The following is a 24,092-nucleotide window of genomic DNA, read 5'->3' on the forward strand; positions in this document are numbered from 1 at the left end:
CAACTCTGCTCTTATCGCCTCTATGTCATCTCCTCAGGAGTGTCTGTTCACTTGGCCGGGACGGATACTTGCATTCATAAAATCATTTTGGACATTTTAAGCGGTCTTCTGTACCTATCTCCTTTGTATCTTAAGGGCCTCAGAAAGCGTCCGTTACACTCAGAAATGATGTGTGGAGCAGGCTCTACTCAATACCTGGACCTGAAAAACATGTCAAAGGCTTTGTGAAAAGCCTTCCCAACTGCATAGGGTGATATTAAAATAGGGTCTTTTGCAAATTTCAGTGATCTTTTCTCCTTCAATTTTTTTTTATGTTTTTCCTCCTTTGTTTAAATATTGTAGCTTCCGCTTTGAGATGGGAGGTGTGATCTAACATCTATAATTCAGGACTTAATATGAGAGTCCTGTCTCCAAAACCACAATATAACTGTGTGCCACTATATTTATTAAACCCTATGCCTTCCCAACCTTTCTTGTTTCCTTGGTATTTTTAGGTGACCCTGGTTCACCAAGGAACAAAACTTGGTTGCTAGTTTCCATGTTGGTATGAAGTGTTTTCGAAGAGAAAGTTTTTCCTAAAATAACAAAGAGAGGGACAAGATTAAAGGAAGACCTAAAAGGTAGAAACATAAAGGCTATGAGCAGAGAAAAAGAGCAGATAAGAGGAAGAGAAGAAAGGAGAAGAGTGCCAAGAGAAGTAAGCAGGCATGAGCCTCTCTCCCCTCTGACTTTGTGTAACTAGGGCACACCTGGCTTCAGTGTACTACTGACAGTCACTAACAGACACCTTGATGTTTATTAAGCATCTACTGGGTGCCAGGCACTGTGTTAAGTGCTGGGAATACAAAGAAAAAGCCCCTACTCTCAAGGAGCTCACACAGTCAGTTTCAGAGGAAGGGGCTTGGGGGGGCGGGGAATACAATATGCAAATAACCATATGAAAACAAGCTACAGATGGGACAAAATGGAGACAACCTAAGAAAGCAGGCAGTGGGAAGGGCTTCCTGCAGAAGGTGAGATGGGAGCCAACCCCTGAAAGCAGCTGGAAGGCAGAGATGCAGGGAGAGAGCATTCCAGGCATGGGGAATAGCCATGGAAAAGGCCTAGAGCTGGAGGGCAGCCAGGAGGCCACGGTCACTGGATGGTGGAGACCAGAAAGACAGGCAGAGGGTCAGGCTACACGAAGGGATTTCAAAGACAACCTAGAAAAAGAATTCGTTCCAGAAGTTCACTTCTAAGTCAATTGTTTGACAATTAAATCCCCTTCACCCCCAAACAAGCAATGCTGTAAGCCAGGAGTTCTCTGGGTACTGCACAGGGACATGCCAAGACTCTTTCAGGGGATTCCAATGTGAAAACTATTTTCACCATAATACTAAGATGTTTTAATTTCTGGCATGATAAATATTGATAGACATAACACATATAAAACATCAACTCTTGGGGGTCCTCAGTAATTTTTCAGAGTGTGAAGGAGTCAGCACTGACAAGTGCCGCTATAAATGATGGTTAGATGTCTAGGCTAATCCACAAACATCTACTTAACCTGTGATCTAGCGGAATTCCAGAGCTAGCATGAGTTCTGGGTCCTGGAGGCTCCGGACCTGGCAGTAGAAGTGGGTGGGACGATTCCTGGATACAAGACTAGCCAGAGGCTGCTTCTGAAAGTGGTATCAACATCACTAGGCTGCTCTGTTCTCTTCCTATATGTCAGTGACCAAAAAGCTCCACAATCCTCCCCCAACCCAAACTTCCCCCATTCCAACAAAGTCTGGCCCACTTTAAATCTAACTCATTACTGGTTCTTTCTTTATAAAATAATGCTTAGGTTTCTCCACTCCTTTAAACAAAAGGGTTCCCTTGACCTTGCTAATCTCTAGCATTATCTCACATTTCTTCTGTTTCCTGCTAAATTTTTGGAAAAAGTATTCTATACTCTCTGCCTCGACTCCATCATACTCAATCCCTCTGAATGAGAGTTTAAATGTTTCCTAAGTGCTCAGGATGGTGCTTAGGGCTAGGAATAAAATATAAAAGCAAAGACAGTCCCTTGCCCTGAAGGATTTGCCAGGGAGGGGCATTTTGGTCAGGAAAGTTAAAGGAACAAACTAGGAACTACAACACTGTTAATCTGATCACAGTTCATGATTCAAGAGCTGGAAGGCGGGAACCAACAGAAGAAGGGGACACAGAGACAGGAAGAGTAAGTGGTGATGACGGAGAGAGGTAAAGCATGGCTGCCAGGGCTTTCCCGGCAGTGTTCTGGGAACACTGATTGATGCAATGACCAGAGGATGCAGGATGATAGAGAACCTGATGGAGAAGACCAGCCCTCTTGCCTCTGACCTCAGACACCAACAACCTCTTCAAGCCCAAACTCTCGCTCAGGACTTTCGCATCTGACAGTATTGAACGCTGTCTGCTACACACTCTCTTCTCTTGGTCTCTGTGATTCTGCCCTTTCCCGGCCCCTCCTTGTATCTGCATGACCAACCACACCTCCATCTTTCTTAGCTCCTTTATCTTCCAGACAAACAGCGAGGTAGAGCAGTGGATAGTGTTGGGCTTAAGAGTCAGGACAACCTGAGTTCAGATCCTGCCTCAGACACTCACTAGCTGTGTGACCCTGGGCCAACCATTAACCATTCCCTACCTATTGTGAAGATTAAAAAAAAAACACACATACCAAAGACTGCAAACCTCAAAGCCTCTTCTCTTCCCTTTGTCTTACTTTTTAGTCTCTACTTTTATGCTTTTTATACCCTCCTCCTTTTAGGTCTTTCCCTCAATCTTACCCCTGTTATTTTTATGAAACATTTAGCTTAGCAGGGACTCCATACTAACTGGCAAACCAGCAACTAAGTTTTGATCCTTAGGTTACTAAGGTAACCAAGAACTAGATGGCTGATTTCAAATCCTACCTCAAAAGAGTTGCCACAAGCTGAGAAAGCCATTTAACTACTTAGCCTACTGAAAGAATAAAACAAAATAACAGAAGTGAAGTGCTTTGCAAATCTCAAAGCACTACGTAATTGCTACCTGTCTCCAGTCCACTAAATGTGGGTGCACTCCAACCCAGTTTCCTCAGCCTTCTCTCCTCTACAACGACCTTCCCCTACAAGTCATCAACTTTCATAGTTCAATTATTATCTCTAAACAAGTGGCTACCAAATCTATCCATTCACCAAACTCCCCTTAAATATTTGAATATTTCCAACTGTATGTTGGACATCTTTACCTGGATAAAGATCCAGCAACCCAACATAACTAAAATGGGGCTCAGCATCTTCGATCCAAAAGCTATCCCTCCCCTCCCAACTCTTCATTTCAATTCAACTAACATCCAGGCTTAAAACTATAGACTTACTTCGTCTCTTCCCTCTCCTTCACCACACACTTAACCAGGGACCATGACCTAAAGAATCGACCTTAAAAAGATCTCCCAGATCAATTCCCCAACCACCACCTTGACTCATGCTTATCTCTTTCTAGTTCAGTCTCCATTATGTCACCTGGACTTACCCTATCCTCCTAATTGATCTCCTCTCTCCAAGCCACTCTTCATATAATCAACAGTTTTCCTGATGTAAATATCTATACATCTTTTGGCTCCCCAAAAACCTTCTCTAGATTTCCATGGTCGCTAAGGCAAAATATAAATACCACCAATGCCCACAGACTCCTAGGCCTTGCACCAGAACAGAAGTTCAATCTAATTTACTCTCCTTCAATCTCAATCTCAGCCAAGTCATTCTCCCCTCTCACTTTTCCCTTCTCTCATTCAGCAAGCAATTAAGGTACTGGGCTAGGTTTTGAGGTTACCAGAAAAAAATGAAAAATGGTGCCTGCCATCACAGAGCTTCCATTTTCCCAAAAGAATACAACATTTAAAGAGATAAATACAGTCTAATATGTGAAGCAAGAGAATACTAATAACTACAGGGATCAAGAAAGGCTTCCCACAGGAAGTGACATCTAAGTTCAGTCTTTAAGGAAGCTAAGAATTGTAAGAAGGTGAGGTAAGGTGAGTGGTCATTTTAATTTTAGTCACAGGAAGTAGCCCTTGAAAAGACAGAAGGCAGAGATGGACTGCTGAATTTGGGGAACATCAAGGAGGCCAGTCAAGCTGGTATCAAGAACATGTGAAAGGGAAATAAACGTGAAATAAGTTGGGAGAGGGCAGCTGGACCCAGGCTGAGAAGGACTTTAGGAATTGAGGGATCTGTATTTTATCCAAGAAGCAACAAGGAACCAATGTATTCTTGGGCAGCTGAGACCATGGACTGACCTATGCTTTATGAAAACTATTTTGAAAGCTGTATAGGGAATGGAACGCAGGAAGAAGAAGCAAAGAGCAGGGAAAAGAGTTAGAAGATCATTCAAACAGGCCAAGCAAAAGGAGGTAAGGGCCTGAACCAGGTTGGTGGCCATGTAAGTGGAGAAAAGATGGATTTGAGAGATGTTGTAGAGGAAGAATGGCCAAGATAAGGTTAACTGATGAGATGAGGGGTAGGGGAAGAGGGGGGCTGCAGAGTGAAGAGTCAGACAGGAGTCAGAGGTGGCAATCCTGGCTGCCTGAAAGGATAACAGCACCCTAGGACACACTCCTTGCTCACCTCCATCTGTTATAATCCTCTTTTTCCAAGTCACAGAACTCTTGGGCCATTTCCTCTATAGTGCCTTCCCTGATCCCAATAAGTCAAAACCCTTACAACATTGAAGCGTTTGTCATACATGTTTGTATTCTCCTCTAATATTCCCTACTAGATTGAAATCTCATTGAGGACCTAGGTTCCATTAGTTTTCATCCTTGTACTTCTCTCCCAGTATGCGGCAAAGAATAAATGCTTAATAAATGTTTGCTGAATTGAATTCACGTAAGAGTGACATAACAGGGGGCTGGACTAGAGAGGGAGGTTTCAGTGGACAAGACAGAGGCAGCTGTGACTTTACCAATGGGTTATCTGCAAATGAAGAACCGCCTGTACCAGAAGTGGATTTGACAACTGTAAGCTAGAGGTGATTAAAAATGTTCAAAAGAGCTTTCTTTCAGCTCAGATATAAAACTAATATTGTACTGTTTCTTCACAGTCGCCCAGCCAGAGCTGCATGAGGGAGCCTACTCACTTAGGAATAAAAACTGTAAAGTGAGTAGGTTGGACTGTGTCATCACAATCCCTGTGGAAGTCTAATGAACCATTTTTCAGAATAATGTTATTTTTTTTTCATTCACAAATGGAAGGAAATGCTAAATGTCAGTTAAAGGTTAGAGAAGATAGAGATGTAATTTTTCCCCCCTCTAAAAATACCCTGAAATATACCCAGCAACCCCTTTGGGGTTCATGGACCCCAGGTCAAGTAGCCCTGAACTAGATGATCTTTAAGGTTCCTTCTGGCCCAAAAATTCCATGGTTATAACCACTTTTCCTCTAAACATTATTATGGAGGAAAAGGGGAGGTGGGAGAAGAATGAAACTAAATGTAACCCAAAATTTAACCCAATTCAATTCAACAAGCATTTATTGAGTGTCTACTCTACGTCTCTGATCCTGTGCTACGCCCTCAGGATGTGAAGACAAAAATAAAAGAATCTCTGTTCTCAAGAAGCTTACTTTCTCCTGGAACAAAACAATATTTCTACAGATAAGTATATAGAATGCGCTAATAAGTATAGGGATCAGGAAAGGCCTCATGTAGCTACATTTTGAAGGAAGATGGGGATTCTACTCTGAAGTGGAGGTGAGGAAAGTGATCTGAAGACTATCTGGAGTTGTTTAAAATAAAACTTTCTAGGACGCTAAAATCCTTCTATCAAAAGCTAAACAAACTCAATGAAGATCAATTTGTTAAAAGATTAGAGAGACCAAGTGAGTGCAAGAAGACAGAGAGATGACACCTTTTTCTCCCCACACAGAGAGAAAGTGGGGAGGAACTATCAATAAAGGATTATGGAGCCTGACCTGAATTTTTTGAAGACATATAATTTAACTTTAAACAGCTGGACTAGCAGGCTTACTCAGTTCTAAAATCACTCCTTACACAAGGTCTTTGAGGCATATTTTTTCCTTTAAATTACAGCTAATTAATCCCAGTTCAGAGGCAACTTTTGGACTTCTTTTTGCAGTAATTCAGGGTATGGGGAAACCCAAGGAAAAATGCTACTAATAATAAAAGTTAAAGAAACAATCAGCACACATTGACTAGCTAAAACAGTGTTCCTTAAAGGTATTTTCAGGGCTTCATTTATTCTCATAATGCCCCCAAGAAAGAAGGGAAAAGCACATATAACTAAGCACATTTTGAACAAGGAGAAACTAAGACTTCATCAATGAATTATTTAATCAGTTCCTTGTTTAGTCTACATTATGCCAAACAACTTCGTGGACTGGTTTTGGGGTGGGAGGGTGTTTTACACTTAACAGTAAGGTTTTTTAACTAAACTAAGTGACTCAGCTAGTTGTTTTGGATCTGTGCGGACAGTTTAAGATATTTAAAGTATTTGATCAAAGTAACCCAGATAATCAGTGGCATGGCCAGAAGAGAACTTAAACCTCAGGACTCTGAGGTGAGTGCTTAAAATAAATGATGTCTGTGTAAGCTGTAGCCCACTCTAATTCTTCAAATATACTAAGCAGGGAGAGGAAGTGTGCCTTGAAATTAAATAGAAATGTTTCCACGCACTGGCTCCCTGGAACACCTAGCTATTATCTTAGAACCAATTTACAAAGCAGAAAATTTGGCTTTCAAAAATCAAATTCTCAAAATAAAATACTGCCATGCAAATTACTTTCTTTAATAGCCTATTAACGTTTCCAGCATTTGCTTAAAAACACAAAAAGGGAAAGGGGCATTTGAAGACATCATCTCAGAAATACTCTGATCTAACGGGCAAGGAGAAGCTCAATCCCCTATCCCACAGGCAGAGTTTGAGGACTGCCTCATTTCAATCAACAGTTCTGAGAGAAACTGTCAGATCTCCTTTCCTTTGGCTTTTTAGACAGTCCATCTCTCTGGGATGGAATGAGTACAGGACACACCTGGCACAGAGGAATTCACCAGAAGACCACTGAGGGTCCCTTCTATAAACAAAGTGCATCCCTCTTCTGCTGCTGCTGAAAAGATGACATCTCTGCTGTAGAATCAGAGGAGGACATAAGGGGAGGAGAAAAAGGTGAGGGGTGTGGAGGCAGAAATGTCCTTTGGGACCTGGACAGTTATTTCTGCTTTACCTCTGATCCCTAGGCTGAGATTCAGAAAAACCACTTTAAACAAAGGAAAAAAAGTTACATTAGGTAAGACTGAATGTCAACACCATTGTCACTTGACTATTACCCCATGCATCTCAAACTTTTCCTGGCTCTAAGAGCCATCTGTACTCTGGGCTATGATCTCTGCAGCTGTGTGAGCAGAACGCTAGCTAAGGCTCAAAGGCAGCCACTCAGGTCTTCACGCTTCATGGACAAACACAACAAGCCAGTGAGCTCTGAGGAGCTTCTTCGCCAGAGTTCAAATCTCGGATGAACAGCTCACTCCAACTCTAATTTTAATTTGTGGTTCTAATGAATGATATAAACTTTTATAGGTATCAACAAAGCTCAGAGAGGACCTAAATCCATTTCAGCGCTCATTTAGCAGCTTCAGCTGTGTGCAATTAAAACATCAGCATTAAATGTTAGAGAATAAAATAATGAGACACTTAAAAAATAATCTGTGCTTCACTGGGCCAAGCTCAACAGAGGTTTCATATGATCATTTATAAGAACACAGATTCCTACCAATATCTACAGCTTATTCCCAGAATTAATACCATCAATTCTCACACTCATTCTAAAAATAAGAATTTTTTAAAAGAGTATACAATAGACAATTTTATATCTATAATGTTCATGAAATATCAGAGAGCACAAATCAATTCCTGAATTAATTGACTCATGGTATCTGGGCAGCCTAACTGATTAAAAAGACAGCCCGGACTGATCAGGGGCCCCTACATGAAGAAGCTGCCTCCATACCAGTGAAAAAAGGAAGGGAAATTTCAGTCATCTCACAGAGTTACCTAGGCTTGTTCTACAACTTAAATAAAATAGAAATAAAGGGGGAGGGCACAAAAGGGGAGGGGGCACAAAAGGGGAAAGGAAGAAAGGAAAACAAACTTTAAAAATGGTATGAGCATTTTATTATCACATATCCCTTAAAATGGAACACAGTGCCCAAGTGTTTGCTCCCAATGATATCTGAAACTCAAAAAATGTAACATAAGAATGCAACAAGTGGCAGCTAAAGGGATAAATTATTACTGCTACCATTACAAAGAAAGTAAGCTAAACCTCATTGAGAAGTCCACCTGGAGGAGGCAGGTGAGGCTGGGGGGTTTGCTTGCTTGTTTTTTGAATGCCAAGTTAGTTTAGCTTACTAAAACATGGAGAGAAAAGGAAGTGTGCTTATAGGGAACATGCACTCTGTTAAACTTAAATTTGAAAAGGATGAAAACACAGATTATACTTTATTTTTAAAATTGAAATGAATTTTAATACAGAAAATGAAGACAGCATTCTATAAATTTATAGCTCAAAAGGGACATTTCTATTTGGGGGAAGTCAAATAGTGTTACATTTTAAGAGAGATGAAATGTTACAGCTTGTACACCAAAATTAAAAAATGAAATTAAATTAAAAAATGAAATGGTTACCAAGGTAATGCAGGTCAAGGGATCAAAGGTGAAGGGTCACACATTATTAAAAAGAAATCCAAAAGGACGTCTGCATCATGATCTCTGCAAAACAAAGGAGCTACAGTAAGTAAAACTAACATCTTTATGAATTTAAAATCAAGTCTCTTGAAAAGAATCCATTCTGATTGAATACAGTACATTTTGCCTATTTTTGTGTAGAGCCATTTTAGGTATAAAATTTAATTTCAATCACTTGACGTTGGTGAAATTCTTGCTATTATTTACCTGCTTTATCACGTTTTTATCCAAAACATCTTTACTTTGAAATGACTGAAAAGGGCTAACCTTTCAGAGGAACCCTTCTCTCCCCACTTCCACCATACCCTTCTGTGTAAATGGCAGTGTCTGATCTTTCAGACACTGCCAATATGTCAGAAATCAAATTTGGCCAAAGCATGGTAGGTCTTTTCTTCTCCTCATGGAATGGGTTCCAAAACAGAGGATTTTATTTTCTAATCTGTTTTGTTTGAAGGAGCTGCATAAAGTCCCCATTATTGAAACATTTAGCACAACAATGTTCCAGAAGTCAACAATAAAGTGATAAATGATAAAATAAATTTTAACTATATCAATTAAGATCAGTGATCTCATACTCAACTTTCAATGCATGAAGGAAAAAGATGTTTCTCAAGTAAAATGATTTTTCAATTCCCTTGGAATTATACAGCATTAATAAAACTTTAAAAATTATCTACAAAGAAAAATTTCTAATAGGTTATACTTCATCAAAAAATTTATAAATTTATTAATGTCACATTAATAAACTTTCATTTCTTAACAATACTAACTAGAAAGATCAAAAATTTCAGAATGTGCCAAATCAACAGCAAATATATAACTAACTTGACAACAGCAATAATAATAGAAAATGAAATATTTATTATTAAAAATTTCAACTACTTATTTCATTAGAAAATCAACCATAAAGTAACATTGTTAATGAAAAATAATCTTTAATTGTCATTTGAAGATTAAACGTAAGTCAACTAATTTTTTTTATTTCAGAGTTCAGTTTTATTAGACACATATAAAGAACATGATAACTTTTAAAAAGACAGTCTAAATTCATACTTGAAATAAAATCCACTTTCTTCCTCCTTCTAACTTTCCAAGTTTAGGTTCTATCTCACATAGATTCTTTGTTCAGAAATATTTCACATTTGAGTTTATTCAGTTAGAATGTGCGTCCAAAAGAACTTATACATTAAAATATAGACAAATGTCAAAATACATTTTACTGAATGGTCTAAAAGGAGATCTAGTAGCTTAGAGCAATCAATAAAGGAACAAACTCTATAAAAGTCAAACAGATTTTTTCTGAGATTAGATTTTGTTAAAATAACTTGAAGAATTTCATGCATTGGATACAAGTATGTTAGTGCCTTGAAGCTACATTTCTAAAAACATGACTTTTTGTTTTGCATAGCTACTGAAAAGTAAACTAGCATTTCATTGCTCTGGAGTGCTCATCTCACAGTGAAGCTGTCACACATGTATTCATTGCTGGGAGGCATGCAAGCAATTTTGAACACCATAGAAGGAATCAATACCCCATCAAAAGCAACATAGACACTATTTTAGAAGGAACATTATTTAGTCTATTTCAGTGTATTTGTAACAAGAGGCAAGAAATCAGTGATGTAAGCCTAGTGAAGTTTCTGATTTCAGTAAAATATTTGTTACTGAAGGGAAAAAACTATAATTCATTTCAGATGAAGCATCTGAACTGTACATTCCCCCACCAAAAATGAAATTATTTTGCATTTATACTATCTGTGTAATTTATGCTTCCCCAGGCAAAGACTATTTCCTTTGGTCTTTCCATCCCCAGCACTTAGTACCCAGCTTGGTCCATGGTAGGTAAGTAAGAAGCATTTGCTGATAATTGACTTTTAGATTGATTATAACCTTAGGCATCAAATACAAAGCTATTTTACTGATTGATATATAAATTAGAAAAAAAAAGCATCAATTTCCTCTAGACAATAAGATTATAGATAGTAGGTGCCTTAAAAGTCTCGAAAATGATTTTTAAAAATACTCACACCAGCCCATAAAAATGTGTACTAGCCCACATTTTCCACCAGCTTAGCTCTGCTTTGTTCCAAAGATAGATGATGCTTACTATATATACCTTTCAACCCATCTGCAGCCTACGAATAAGGAGTTGTTCTACAAACAGCTAAAGACATTATTAAAAAAAAAAAAATCCCCACAAAATAGTCTGTAGAAAAGTGATTTGTTTATTTTATTTTTTAAAAACAGAAATCACCTTTTTAGCTAAGCAAACTTTGTAGGTGCCCTGCAGCATGCTGCAGCATGCTTGATAAGACTGCACTAAAATGCCTACTGAGTCAAAGTTAAAGAGTGATTTTAGTTGATAAATGCCAACTAAGAGCTACTTTCCAGGCGAACTTTATGTTTACAATGCCCCAATTTCTTTGAGGCCCCTGAGCCTACCTCCCCCAGAAGACTCTACACTGCTTTAGGTCAAGGGCTGTCTTTGATTTCACTTTGTGCATCTGATGTCTCCCATAGTACCTATTATATAGCTATTGTCTAAAGAAAGTTTTATTTAATTTTGTTTAAAATGAGAGACCTAGAAGAACCCAGGCCCTAATTTAAATTAGGAAGAAGTTAGTAAAAGGATCCGGATCACCATTTACTGTTTTATCTGGAAAAAACAGCAGTGGCACGAGTAGAGCCAGGAGACCACTAGTAGTTCAAGTTTGATGTTGCTTTGAGAATGAACAAAGGTCTTCATGGCTCATTCAGCAGTTAACAAAAGGAGGTCTACTTAGCCACACAAGAAAAGGTATTCTTAAGAGCACTCTGGCATTTAGCTTGAGCAGATGTGGTCCCCCCTGGTCTCCATATGGAAACAGCCTGTTCAACAGGACAGGATAGAATATCTTTCCTGGTCTGGGACCCTACCCAACAAAAATAAGACTTCTATGCCCACAGATGACCAAGAAGCCACATCAACTAAGCCAGAAGTTGTGAGAAAGCTGCTTCAAGAGAGTTACAACTTATTCTTTCCCCATTAATCATGCCCTGAGATAGCTTTGTACTTTGTAGGCTATCAGATAAAACCTAGCCTAACCCATGGTGGGGAGATGGGAGAAGCAAGTGAGGGGAGGGAGGAGCCCTGGGAGACACTTGGTGCTTCCTATCACAACCTACTTCACAGGACTATTGTGAGAATCAAACGAGATAATCATACATGGAAAGCCCTTCATAAACCTCAAAGTATGATTACTTCACTATATATACATACATACACACACGAACAATGTGACATACAATACATACACATATATATGGGCAAACGATTTTTTAAAAGCACTATATAAATGGGAATTATAATAATATTCCTCCACTGAAGTCCCACTTCAGTGCCACATCATGAAGGTGATCTGGGTTTTTGCAGACTAGGCCCTACCAAGCCAGAAGGGACTGGCACGCAGGCCAGGTGGTAACGAACTGTATGCCAACTGTCAGAGGAGCACAAAAGGCAAAAATGAAGAGGCTCCTACCAGGGTGAGGAGTCTATCCAGCCACAGCAGCTCTTGAGACTGTTTACCAAGTCATAATAATGGCAGTAGGCTCTGTGACTTGGATAAGGGGGAAGGGGCTAAGGGAGAGGGATTTGTTGTTGCTTGGCTGTTCAGTCATTTAGTCGTGTCTGACTCTCCATGACCTCCTATGGGGCTTTCTTGGCAAATATTCTGGAGTAGGTTTGCCATCTCTTTCTCCAGCTCATTTTACAGATGGGGAAACTGAGGCAAGCAGGGCTAAATGACTTGCGCAGGATCACACAGCCAGTAAGTGTTTGAGGCTGGATTTGAATTCAGGAAGAGGAGTCTTCTACATTCCAGACTCAGCACTCTATCCACTGCACCACCTAGCTGCTTCAGGGAGAGGAACGGGGACCCACAAAAACCAACCATTGCTGAAGTACTGAAATAACACTTACTCATATCTAAGTTATATACGTGTACATATATATGTATATATATATACACGTGTGTATATCTATGTATACACACACACACACACACACACACACGTACACATACCCACAGAGCCGCTAAATAGCACAGTAGATAGTGTACCAGACCTGGTGTCAGGAAGACTCAACTTCCCAAATTCAAATCAGGCCTTCAACACTTACAGCTGTGTGACCCTGGGCAAGTCACTTATTCCTGTTTGCCTCAGTTTCCTCAATCATCAAATGAGCTGGAGAAAGAAATGGCAAACCACTCTAGTATCTTTGCTAAGAAAACCCCAAAACGGGGTGACAAATGGGACAACTGAAAACAACTGAACAACAGCATATAAACTATGTATCATATTTATTGATAAGTCAGTCACTTAGAATAAAAATACAATCTTTTACGGCTATTCTCTGGATGAGAAAATTCAAACCCCACAAGCAGTGGTTGCCTAACTTTACTTCAAAACTAGTAACTAGTTCAACTAAGAGGAAATGTTCAAGCAGGTCTCAGGTTCAAACTCATCATAAAACATTCTCCTTAACTGCACGAAGAATGAAAACTACAAGACTAGGTGAGTTTACTCATGAATTATCCAACCTAAACATAGGTTTTACTTACATCCCAATTAGCCCCAAGAGATGAAAAAAATAACTGTTTCATGGAAATTCTTTTATGCATAGATGCTTGGAAAGCTTCCCTAAGCTCTATCATCCTCCTCTAAGGTTCTGCTCCGATGTCTCATTGCAGCGCAGATAAGCCAGGGCTCTGTGTGCCAGGAGGACACAGATTTTGGCAGATCCAGTCATGCTGGAAAGGCTTCAAGTACAGATCTGGAAACGGGTTGTATATCTGATATCAGACAACCAACTGAGCTAAGCTCAGAAAGGTTCATCAACAGATGGCCACCAGACGATGAATTATTTTGCCCACAAAACTAAGGAAAATCACCTACTAAGGAATAAAGGGGCAAGAGATCTGCATCAGAAGATATGCCCATGCAAATAAAATTAGAAATCATTTTCTGATACCAAAGAATATTTTACAAATATATTTCTGATTAACTCAATTTGCTAAGAATCAGTATATCACTTGGTTCACTTTGTCCAATCAATAGACAACAAACCAAACACAAGGCAATTTCGGAGAAGTGTGAATCATGATAGAAATCCTGTCGTTTTAATTTCAAGTGAAGTACTTCCAAAACTAGTATTTCCTATGTCTCGGATAGGCCAGGGAGAAGGACCAGACTTGTGATTTTATTGGCATAGGAAATTCCCAAGAGAGGGAACTTCCTCTACCAATGCAGGACAAAACCTTCTCCACACCTTAGAGTCTTGTGAGTGTTGTCCAGAGAGCCCCAAGAGGTCAAGTGCTGCCCAGGGTTATAGGACCAGTTTGTGTCAGAGGCAGGGCTCGAATCCAAGTCCTCCTGGCTCCAAGGCTGGCTCACTCTCCATTATACTGTAACTGATTTGAATAAGAAAAATCTAAAATTAAAGTTTCAAGAGAAATAAAAGAGGAGATAGAAGGAGAGAGTTAAAGAAACCAAAGCAGGCAGCTTCTTTCATATTTTTCTAATGCATTACAAAATGACCATCAGGTAAAAGCTTTGATCTTGACTTTTGAAAAACTAACTGTTATGAGTAAACTCAGAACCTAAAAGCAAAAATGTCAAGTCAAAGGGCATTGCGATGGCAAGTATAAACAGATTTCCATTTGAATCACTAAAAGCATTTTACATTTATACAGCAGCGAAAACTGCATTTCACTAAACAAAAAGTACACGTTGATTGTACTTTATTAGTGTTTCTGTTTTCAAGCACATCAAAAGATCTGTGTATGTTGTTAATGTACTGTTTGTGAATTATCAAGTTAAAGTAAGGTTAGTAGAAATGGAAACACATTTATTAACCACTTTGTGTCAAACATCATGCTAAGCCCCAGGGATACAAACAGAAAATAAAGGCCTTTCCTGCTCTCATGGAGCTCTTGTTCTAACTAGAGGAGACAACACACATAGGAAGGTTCGTGGTTACGTTCTGTTCAGCACAAATGAAAAGACCCCAGCCCGAAAAGATCTTGGTGTGAATACGGCAGCAGAAATGAGAAGGTGTGGGGCAGCATCCACAGACAGCCAGGGGAACCAGGCAGTGTAACGAGGGGTCGGCTGAGAAGCTCCGCTCAGCGGCAGGCAGTGCATGTGGGGCTGGTCTGTCTGTCTCTGTCTCTGTCTCTGTCTCTCTCTCTCTCTCTCTCTATCTATCTCTCTCTCTACCAGACTTTGCCTACAATTTCTTTATACATAGCTGTTTGCATACTGTCTCCCCCATGAGATTCTGAGCTCCTAAAAGACAGGGACTATTTTCGCCTTGATTCACATGCTCAGCACGTCCCAGTGCCTGGCATACAGTAGACACTTAATAAATGCTTGCTGACTGGCTGTATGATTATGGGGTTTTTCCCCCAAAATAAAAACTTTCCACAAGTACACCTCTCCACCCACCTCTCATTCCTTCAAAAACAAACTCTGAAATGCATACATACTCATCCATGGTAAAGAACTGAAAGTACGACAAATTCAGTTTACCCTCCTCATTTCATGATTCCTGGTTTTTTACCAAACAAGGGCTCAAAGACCTCAGTTTCCAAACTATATGTGAAGCAGGTTGAAAGCACAGTGGATAGATACAGCATTGGACAGTCAGGAAGAACTGAGTTAAAATCCCACTTGTAACACTTGTTAGCTATGTAACCCCGAGCAAGTCACTTAATCAGTCTGCCTCGGTTTCCTGATCTGTAAAATGAGGATGATAATAATAGCACCTAACTCCCAGGATTGTTGTGAGGGTGAAATGAGATATTTGTAAAGCTCTTTGCAAATCTTAAAGCACTATATAAATGCTGGGTATTACTGTTATAGTGTCCTATATTTTATTTGTTGTTTACTATGACTTTAAACTTTGTTTGGGTCTATATTTGTGATTTCTTCAGCATGGGGAGGTCCCAGGCAGATGAGCAACCATCTGCATCTAATCAGTGCCTCAGGCATTTGCAGTCTTAGAGAACTGCCTGGGGCACTAAGATGGTAAGTGATTTGTCCAAGGTCACCCAGCCATCGAAGTATCAGAAAGAACCTAAGTCTCCCTGACTGCAAAGTTGGTTCTCTATCCATTACACCACACTACCTCTCATGGTGATTACTATGATTAATTATAGTAGCAAGCAAAAAGATAAATATAATTCAGAAACCATAAATATGAAAATGAAGATAATATAGCTATCATAAAAATATTAACTTTTCAAAAAGGAATGCACCTTAGAAATTCATCTAGTCCAACCCCGTCCTTTTACAGAAAAGGAGATTTGAAGCCCAAAGAGAAGTGATTTGTCCAAGGTCTCCCACGGAGAATTCATAGTGAACTATAACCAAAACCCTGTCTCCCCACCATCTTCCACTCAACACCCAGAAGTGATCTTCTTAAAGCAGTTTTGAACCCGTCACTTGGCCCACCCCTATTCAACAAAACCCAAAGGCTCCATGATCAACTATGAAATCCTCTTGTGGGCTTTTCAAGTCCTTCATATCCATCCTCTTACTAACTTTGCAGTCTTCTTCCACTTTATCCTCTCCAGGTACTCTATGATCCAGCAACACTGGCCTCCCTACTGTTCCTCCCACACAACACTCCAACACCCAATTTTCATTTTCAACTCTATTTTCAACTGACTGTCTCCCCAGGTCTAGAATTCTCTTCCCTCCTGGCTATTCAACTCCTGGCTTCCTTCCAATCTCAGCTAAAATTCCACTTTCTGCGAGATGCTTTTCCTCAGTTCCCCTTTAATGCCAGTCAAATCAAGTTAACAAGCTGAGCATTTAGGAGACAGGCACTACGATGTGTCAGGCACTGTGCTAAGTAATGAGGTTACAGAGACAGGCAAAAACAGTCCCAACCTTCCAAAAGCTCAGAATGTGGTGCCTTCCCCCTGAGATTACCAGGAGGTATATTGCGTGCACACAGGTATTTGCATGTGCCTCCTCCGTTAGACTGAGAGATCTTTGTGATCGTGGGCTTTGCCTGGCTTTGTATGCCCAGTAACTGGCACACTCCCAGACTGGCACTCTTCCTCCCAGCCACACTGCTTCCTATTACCCTAAGTGTTTCTTTAAGTGTCCCTAGATTAAGTTTCTAAAATTCCTGATCCTAATAATGGCTTCCCCATTGATAAGATTTTAATCCTAGATCTCCTACAATCTTTAACTCCACAATACTTTTGTTAGTTTTTTTAAATGTTAAGAACCTATTAAAAATGTTAAGTGAACTGTCATCACCTTTAGAAACATACTTTATTACTGCAATATGATGGGAAACTTCCTATCTAAAAGCTGCTACGGAGCTACCTTCAAAATACAATTAGCCTTCGTATACCAACATCATGTATTTTCCTAACATTAAGAACATTTTCCAGATGACCAAGAAAAGCAACTTTAGATTACCATACCATATAAAACAATGAACAGAGAAGCATGGGAAGAGACTCAAAAGTGAAAATAAGGAAAATGCACACAATAACTACAACAATGTACACGGGAAAGAAAAAACAACAAAAATGGTGTGCTGTGTCATCATAACCAAATATGGCCCCAAATAAGAGATGAGAAAAGATGCCCAGAGGAGGGAGATTGGGCATAGCCCACAAACTGTCAGACTTGATGGGGTATTGCGTAGTTCTGCTGAAACTCCTTTTGATTTCCTCTTTTTTGTTTTTTATTACAAGAGATGATTCTCTGAGGAAGTGATAGAGTATTTATATATTTGGAAATGAAGGTGATATAAAAATGAAAGATATCAATATTTTTAAAGCATATTCACATTCAGAAAACGACCTCATGACAAGTGTTTTACAAAAACTGACTTACTTTCAAAGCTATACTTTGATATATCCTTTCAAAGCTTGTTCAAATTTAAGAAATTAAAATACTGTGTACCCCAGTAATTGGATTACTAATTGTGAATATTTATTGTGTGTTTCCTATCAAACATATAAAAGAAATCTCCTATCAGAAAGCAAATGCTATTAAGTCAGAGGGCCTTCTATTAAGTCACTGAGAATCAATTCTCACTTGAACATGAGACTTCCCTTTTAAGGAGAATTTGTATTCAAGTTTGAAATTGATGACTGCATTATAAAACTGATCTAACTTTATTTCACTGTAATGATACCAATATCACTCAAGATAAAAATCAATCCACAAGTATTTACTAAACCCCTACTAGATTTCCAACCATATACTAGGCAAAATAGAAAAACACCCCTCACCAAAAGGTAGCTTGCCCTCTAGTAAAAGAGTAAATGCTAGACTGTATGTGAGAGATTAAAAGGGCAACCCAAGGTCATAGATGAATAAGACCTAAAGAGGACAGAACTTGCACTCCTGGTGAAGCAGAATGCACTATAAAATATACAAATCATGCCCAGGATTTGGGAAACCTCTACCCTGTGCCAGGCAGACCTTGCGCGAAGTCCTAAGGTTATAATGACAAAATAAACAATCTTCTGCTGCCAGGGCCTGACATTCTATAGGGGAAGATAAATGCATACATCTGGCAGTATGTACAGAGTATGTACAAAACTAGTACAAGAAGTGTGGGGCAGGAGGTCACTGGCAGCTAGAAGAACAGAGGAAATCAGCAACGGTTTCCTGGAGAAGATGGCACCTGAGCTGAGTCTTGGAGATGAGTCAATGGGGATCCCAAAAGGTGCAGGTGAGAAGGGACTGCATCTCATGTATGAGAGAGCTGATGCAAAGGCAAAGAATAGAGGGGCAAGGTATGGGTTCAGCAGGTGACAAAGAATTCTAAGTGTCAAACAGGGTTTATGATTGATCTTGGAGGGAACAGAGAACCACTGGAATGTGCAGAGCAGTGGGATAGATCAGACTTGTCCCTTATGAAGATCACTTTGGCAATGGTGTGGATTAGAGTATGGAGATCTGAGGTAGAGAACACACAGGAGGCTAATTCAAGAGTCTAGGTGAGAGAGAATTAAGGCCAGAAAGAGGGTGGGTGGCCCTTTAATTGACAAGAGAAAAATGAGTGAGGGGAGATAAATGAGATAAATGTTGTGGAGAGAAACAAGTATATACGGGTAAGTGAGTGGATATGTGGGATGGCAGAGAGTGAGGAGTGAAGAGTACAAACTAGAATAACTAGAAGGATGGTGGTACCCTTGACAGAAACAGCCATACAAAAGCACTTTAAGGAAGGAGAGACAAGTTCTGCTTTGAACACAATGACTTTGAGATGCCTACAGGACATTTGGCTCAAAATGTCTAGTAGGTGGTTCAGAACGTGAAACTGGAGCTCAACAGAGAAAGGAAAGCTAGTTATATAGATGTGCATATCCTCTGCCTGCAGATGATAAATGGACTCATGGAAGCTGAGAGGTCACCAACTAAAAGAGCAAAAAGCTCCAAAGAAGACCCAGGAAGAATAAAACCCTGGGCTACACCATCCCCACTCCACCCTCAGAGTTAGCGGGCAGGACACAATGAGAGAAAGAAAAAACAAAGTCTGGGACAAGAGAAAAGCCCTGAACTGGCCATTTTTAGGGCAAGGGTTTGAACATCACATCTTCCACATACTACTGACCTTGCAGAAGTAATTTAACCCTTTTGGGGCTTTGTATCTGCATCTATAAAATGAAAAAGTTTTAAGCAGGGAGGTACAGAAGGTTGAGCAGTAGACCTGGAGTCAATAAGACTGGAGTTTAAATCCAGCTGTGTGACAAGTCATTTAACTCTGTCTCAGTTTTCTCATCTGTAATAAACTTAGTGCCTACCTTCCAGGGTTACTATAAGGGTAAAAGGAGATATCTGTCCAGCCCTTTGCAAACCTTAAAGTGCTATGTAAATGTTAGCTATCATAGGCTCTGGAATCTCTGCTGGTTCTATATCTATGATCCTATCACTATAATCTGTCAATAAGGGAATGTGCTTAAGGTTGGAGCACAGAATGACCCATCAGTCTCCTCCCCAGCCCTGATCTCCCCAAGGAGGCTTACATTCTAGTACAGGAGATAAGACATAAGACTAATATTTGAAAAGATAACATGAAAATTCAGAGGGTTTTTTTTTTTAACTCAGAAGAGGGAGTACTATATATTAGCTCAGAGGGAAAGAAATCCTTGGCTTCATGGATATAACGGAACTTAACGGGGTCTTGGAACATTCCAAGTTCAAAATAGTGGTGCAAACAAAATGAAAACAATGCAAAAGCATGAATAAAGGAACTACATTAGGAATGAAGGAGGAGTAACCCAGAAACAATGAGAAGACAAAGCAGTCTGGAGCGAGAGCATTTTTGTTGGCTAAGCAAGACAGGATAATTATTGATCTGAGCTCTGCCATAGGTAGATGGAGAACCCCAAGTTGTTTGATTTCTCTAGGCCTCATCTGTGAAATTAAAAGAGTTGGACTCTAAAGTCTATTCCTTTCTAATATTTTATGAATCCTGAGGGGATATGATACAGGAGGCAGCTAGGTGGAACAATGACGATAAAGCTCTGGCCTGGACTCAGGGAGACCCAAGTTCAAGTTTGACCTCAAACACATATCAGCTATCTGATCCTGGCCAAGCAATTTCAGCCCTGTCTGCCTCAGTTTCCTCAAACATAAAATAAGAATAATAATAGGACCCACCACACAGGATTGTTGTGAAGACAGAATGAGGTAATATTTGTAAAGTCTTTATAGCAAAGTGCCTAGCACACAGTAGGTGCTTAATAAACGTTTTATTTTTCGTTTTTAAAGGAAGATGAAAAGAGCACCAATTATGGACTTCCTTGAATACTGAACCAGTAGAGTATCTGAGTAAGGAAGTAACATGAAGGAAGGGGAATGTTTCTATAAAATTAATCTGCCAACCATTACTGTACAAGAGGGACAGACTAGAGGCATGTACTTCTACAAATAAGTCTTGAATATATGCATGTAATTTTTTAACATATAAAACAAACTTTTAAATGAAAGTGTATCTCCTGGCTACATACACTTCAGTGAAATAGAGCTATGTGCCAACAAATTGAGAAAAAAATGCATTCAACATCTCAGCTTCTGAGTGTTAAAGACTGCATAAAAATGCATAATTCCCTGCAAATTATTTCTTCTATTTTCTAGCTTTCATACATTTGCCTGGAGAACACAGCTATAAACAGGGAAAACCTTATAAAATGTATTTATAAATCTTTCAACACATAAAAATACTTCAGTCAAAAAAAAAAAACCCATTACCCTCATTTTATATAAAAGTTGCAAAATTTGTTTATAAAGGTTTGACTATGGACTATATTTTGTCAAGATTATATATGTATTTTCTAAAATACCAAGAATGACTCAAGAAAATTGATGAAAGACACTCAGATATTATAGTTCTGTAAACTTGACAAACAGAATTCAAGAGATAACATGAAAAGCTGATCTAAGAAAAGAGCACTGGTTTTTACATTTTTCAACTATAGGAGTAGTTTGCAAACTTATTTAGAATCAAGCACTTATTCCTATAATGGTTAGACTTCTTAGAACATGCCATTCTCAAAACTTCAAAATGGGAAATCAAAAGGGACCAGCCAAAAGATGAAGAACCAACTGGTTACCCATTTGATTGTGAGCTCCTTGAGGGAAGGGGCTGTCTTCTGCCGCTTTCTGCATCCTCAGCACTTTGTACAGTGCCTGGCACATAGCAGGTGTTGAATAACTGTTCAGTGAATGACAATCTAATCCCACGAATACACACCAAAGTGGAATGACTGAAGGAAGAAATAGCCAAGACACCAGAGGTTATGAGATCTAACCCTTCAAGATCAATCAAGAAAATTTATCTAACACCTATAAGGTGTGTAGAGCGCTATGCTAGGGACAGGAAGAGGAGCAGAGTTTAAATAAGACACAATCCTAGTCCTTGTCGCATAAAAGGTAGATAAAATAACAACAGAGAAAGCTGTATTTCACAGAAGTGCATGACAGTGTACTGGAGAGGTGTAAAAGTGCTAATGTGTAGTCTCGGGGGAAATGACGAGGCATAACTGAACTCCATGAGGTAGTGGTGGTGATTATTTGAAACTAGGAGAAAGAATGGAAGAACTGAAAGCTTTGAAGAAATAATCCTGGGACATATGCATAGTTACTTTTTAGGGGGTGAGGAACTACTAAAAGTGAGACCATACAAGGTATCCCAAAAGTTTTAGCACCGTTTAAGCTATAATTGCTTTGGGATACCCTGGGTATAAAATTTTAGAAACAATGGAAGGCGAGTTATCAAATGTGTATTTTTACAAGTTATGATCCTAAAAAGTTTTTATAAATCAGCTATATCCCCGTTTTAACATACTATTTCCCCAAGTATTTTATCTTCAATTCTGATTCATTTCCAACTGGCCATGGCTCCTATCTCTTTACCTTAAGCCTCTTTTGTAGTTCAGAAACACATAACTATTTAATCAATGAATCCTCTGTACTGTGAATAATCTCCAAATTTTCTATTTTTTAAGAGCCAGATATCATAAAAGTAGATATAATTGTATATTTTCTTATATTTCCAATTTTGTCCAAACTGATACAGATAAACTAAGATAATTTTCACGATTTACTACAAAATTATTTTACTAAAATTGATGAACATGGTGTGACGTCCATTCACATACGAATAAGACATTTTTTTAGAAATGAAATTTCAAACTAAACTTACATTTCTGACTTTTAAAGTACAATTAGTAATAAATTCAAAGGAAAAAAGAAATTATAGTCGGCCTTTTTTCTTAACCTGTATCCCTTTAAAAGAGATCGTTTACATATTAATTTAGTTCTGATTATCAATTGTCATAAAGATGAATCAAGCTAAGGACTTATTTATATACTTGCTAAATCAAGAAGAGTGATTTGTTCCTCTTCTGCAGCTCAGCATTCATATTAAATTCAAATTTTAAAAAAGACTAAATGACTTTCCTTCTTAGAAAATTAAGCATAAAAAAGTCAGATTATGAGGGCCTATCACAAAGGTTAAAGTAGTCGAAGCTCTTTAGCTTGGTGAAATGAAGGTTAAGGGTTTACTTCATAATTGTCTTCAATTATAATAAGAACTACTTTGATTAGTTTTCTCCATCTCCATTCAAAGTCTGAAAAGATTAAACATGAACTCAGCTTATAGCAACAGAGCTTGGTCAGACATAAAGAAGAATTTTTCTATTAAAAAGCTTCGGTATTCTCCGTTCCTGGAGATTTCTTTTAAAACTGTAGAAACAGGTTTTGCTTTTAGCTAGGTTGGGTGAATACCAGGGCGAGACTGAACAAGATGACCTCTCGTGGTCCTTTACTGCTTTAACATGTTCAGATCTTCAAATAGGAAGACAACTCCCAGCTCTATGAGTCTATGAACTAACATGTAATCCAGCTCTTCTGGTTGGCAGTCAGAAATCAGGACTGAGATGGCTCTTCCTTACTTAAGGATGGCAGCAGGAGAAATTAAAGAGGTACAATGACAGCACCAGAACTTGTAAGAGTTGTAGACACGAGCTGAAGAACTGTCTTTCTCTATGCTAGTAAGAAGGGAATCACTCATCATTTTAGCTGTTGCTTTTTCACACGGAGATCACCATCAGCATTACCATTTTCACAGTTACAAAAGACAATGCTATAGTACCTGTCAAACATCCATATACAAAATGATCTTTAACTATATGAAGATGTCAGAGTTCATAGTACAGAATTTATCTTTATCACATAACTATTTACTAGAACTTTGCTAAATTGGGGCTTTTTAATTTATGTATCATTAAACACTCAATATTCAAGTAGATATGTAATTTCATCTATTTGGATGTTTCGTCTAGCAGTGAAGCCCATCGGTCATTACCTACCCTGTGCAACTCTTGCCTCTCCGGAGTTTACCACAAGGAGTCCACTGAACATGACAGAAACCTTCCTCTTCTGCTCCTGACATTGCAAGGATATTCATGAAACACTGGATCTGTCCACATGTTATCCCTCACCACATTTTTCTTTGTATGCCCAGCATTTAACACAGTGCCTAACTTAATAAATACCTGACCAATTGACCAGTTCCTCTTCTTTTTCTATCCTACATTTAAAAAAAAAAAAGACATCTTTAACTCCCATCCTTCTTCAAAGTGCTTTATTTGTTATATATTAGGACCTGCTCCTACTGTATGGAAATCATTTCCGATCTTTTGGAGAATGTGGTATTCCAGATCTTGCAGCTTTCTACCACCAGAAGAATATAAGCATTACAAAGAAGGGCCTTCCAAGAGGGACAATGGCAGAGGCAGTAGTGCAGCTGTGCCACAGGGGA

At 39.0% G+C, this 24,092-nt stretch overlaps 1 protein-coding gene across 3 annotated transcripts in view; it reads right to left on the minus strand.

Annotated features, from left to right (window-relative positions):
* LOC118838122 (calmodulin-binding transcription activator 1-like) overlaps positions 1-24,092 on the minus strand; it is a 113,545-nt gene that overhangs the window by 8,554 nt on the left and 80,899 nt on the right. For all 3 annotated transcript variants that reach the window (XR_005009588.1, XR_005009589.1, XM_036745335.1), the window contains one exon: positions 8,690-8,773. Coding sequence is in view for 1 of the 3 variants with exons in the window: in XM_036745335.1 (XP_036601230.1) it covers positions 8,765-8,773 (9 nt within the window). In the remaining 2 variants the exon portion in view is untranslated. The remainder of the gene's footprint in view (positions 1-8,689; positions 8,774-24,092) is intronic.

This window comes from Trichosurus vulpecula, chromosome 2 (genome assembly GCF_011100635.1).
Source record: "Trichosurus vulpecula isolate mTriVul1 chromosome 2, mTriVul1.pri, whole genome shotgun sequence".
NCBI classification, from domain to species: Eukaryota; Metazoa; Chordata; class Mammalia; order Diprotodontia; family Phalangeridae; genus Trichosurus; species Trichosurus vulpecula.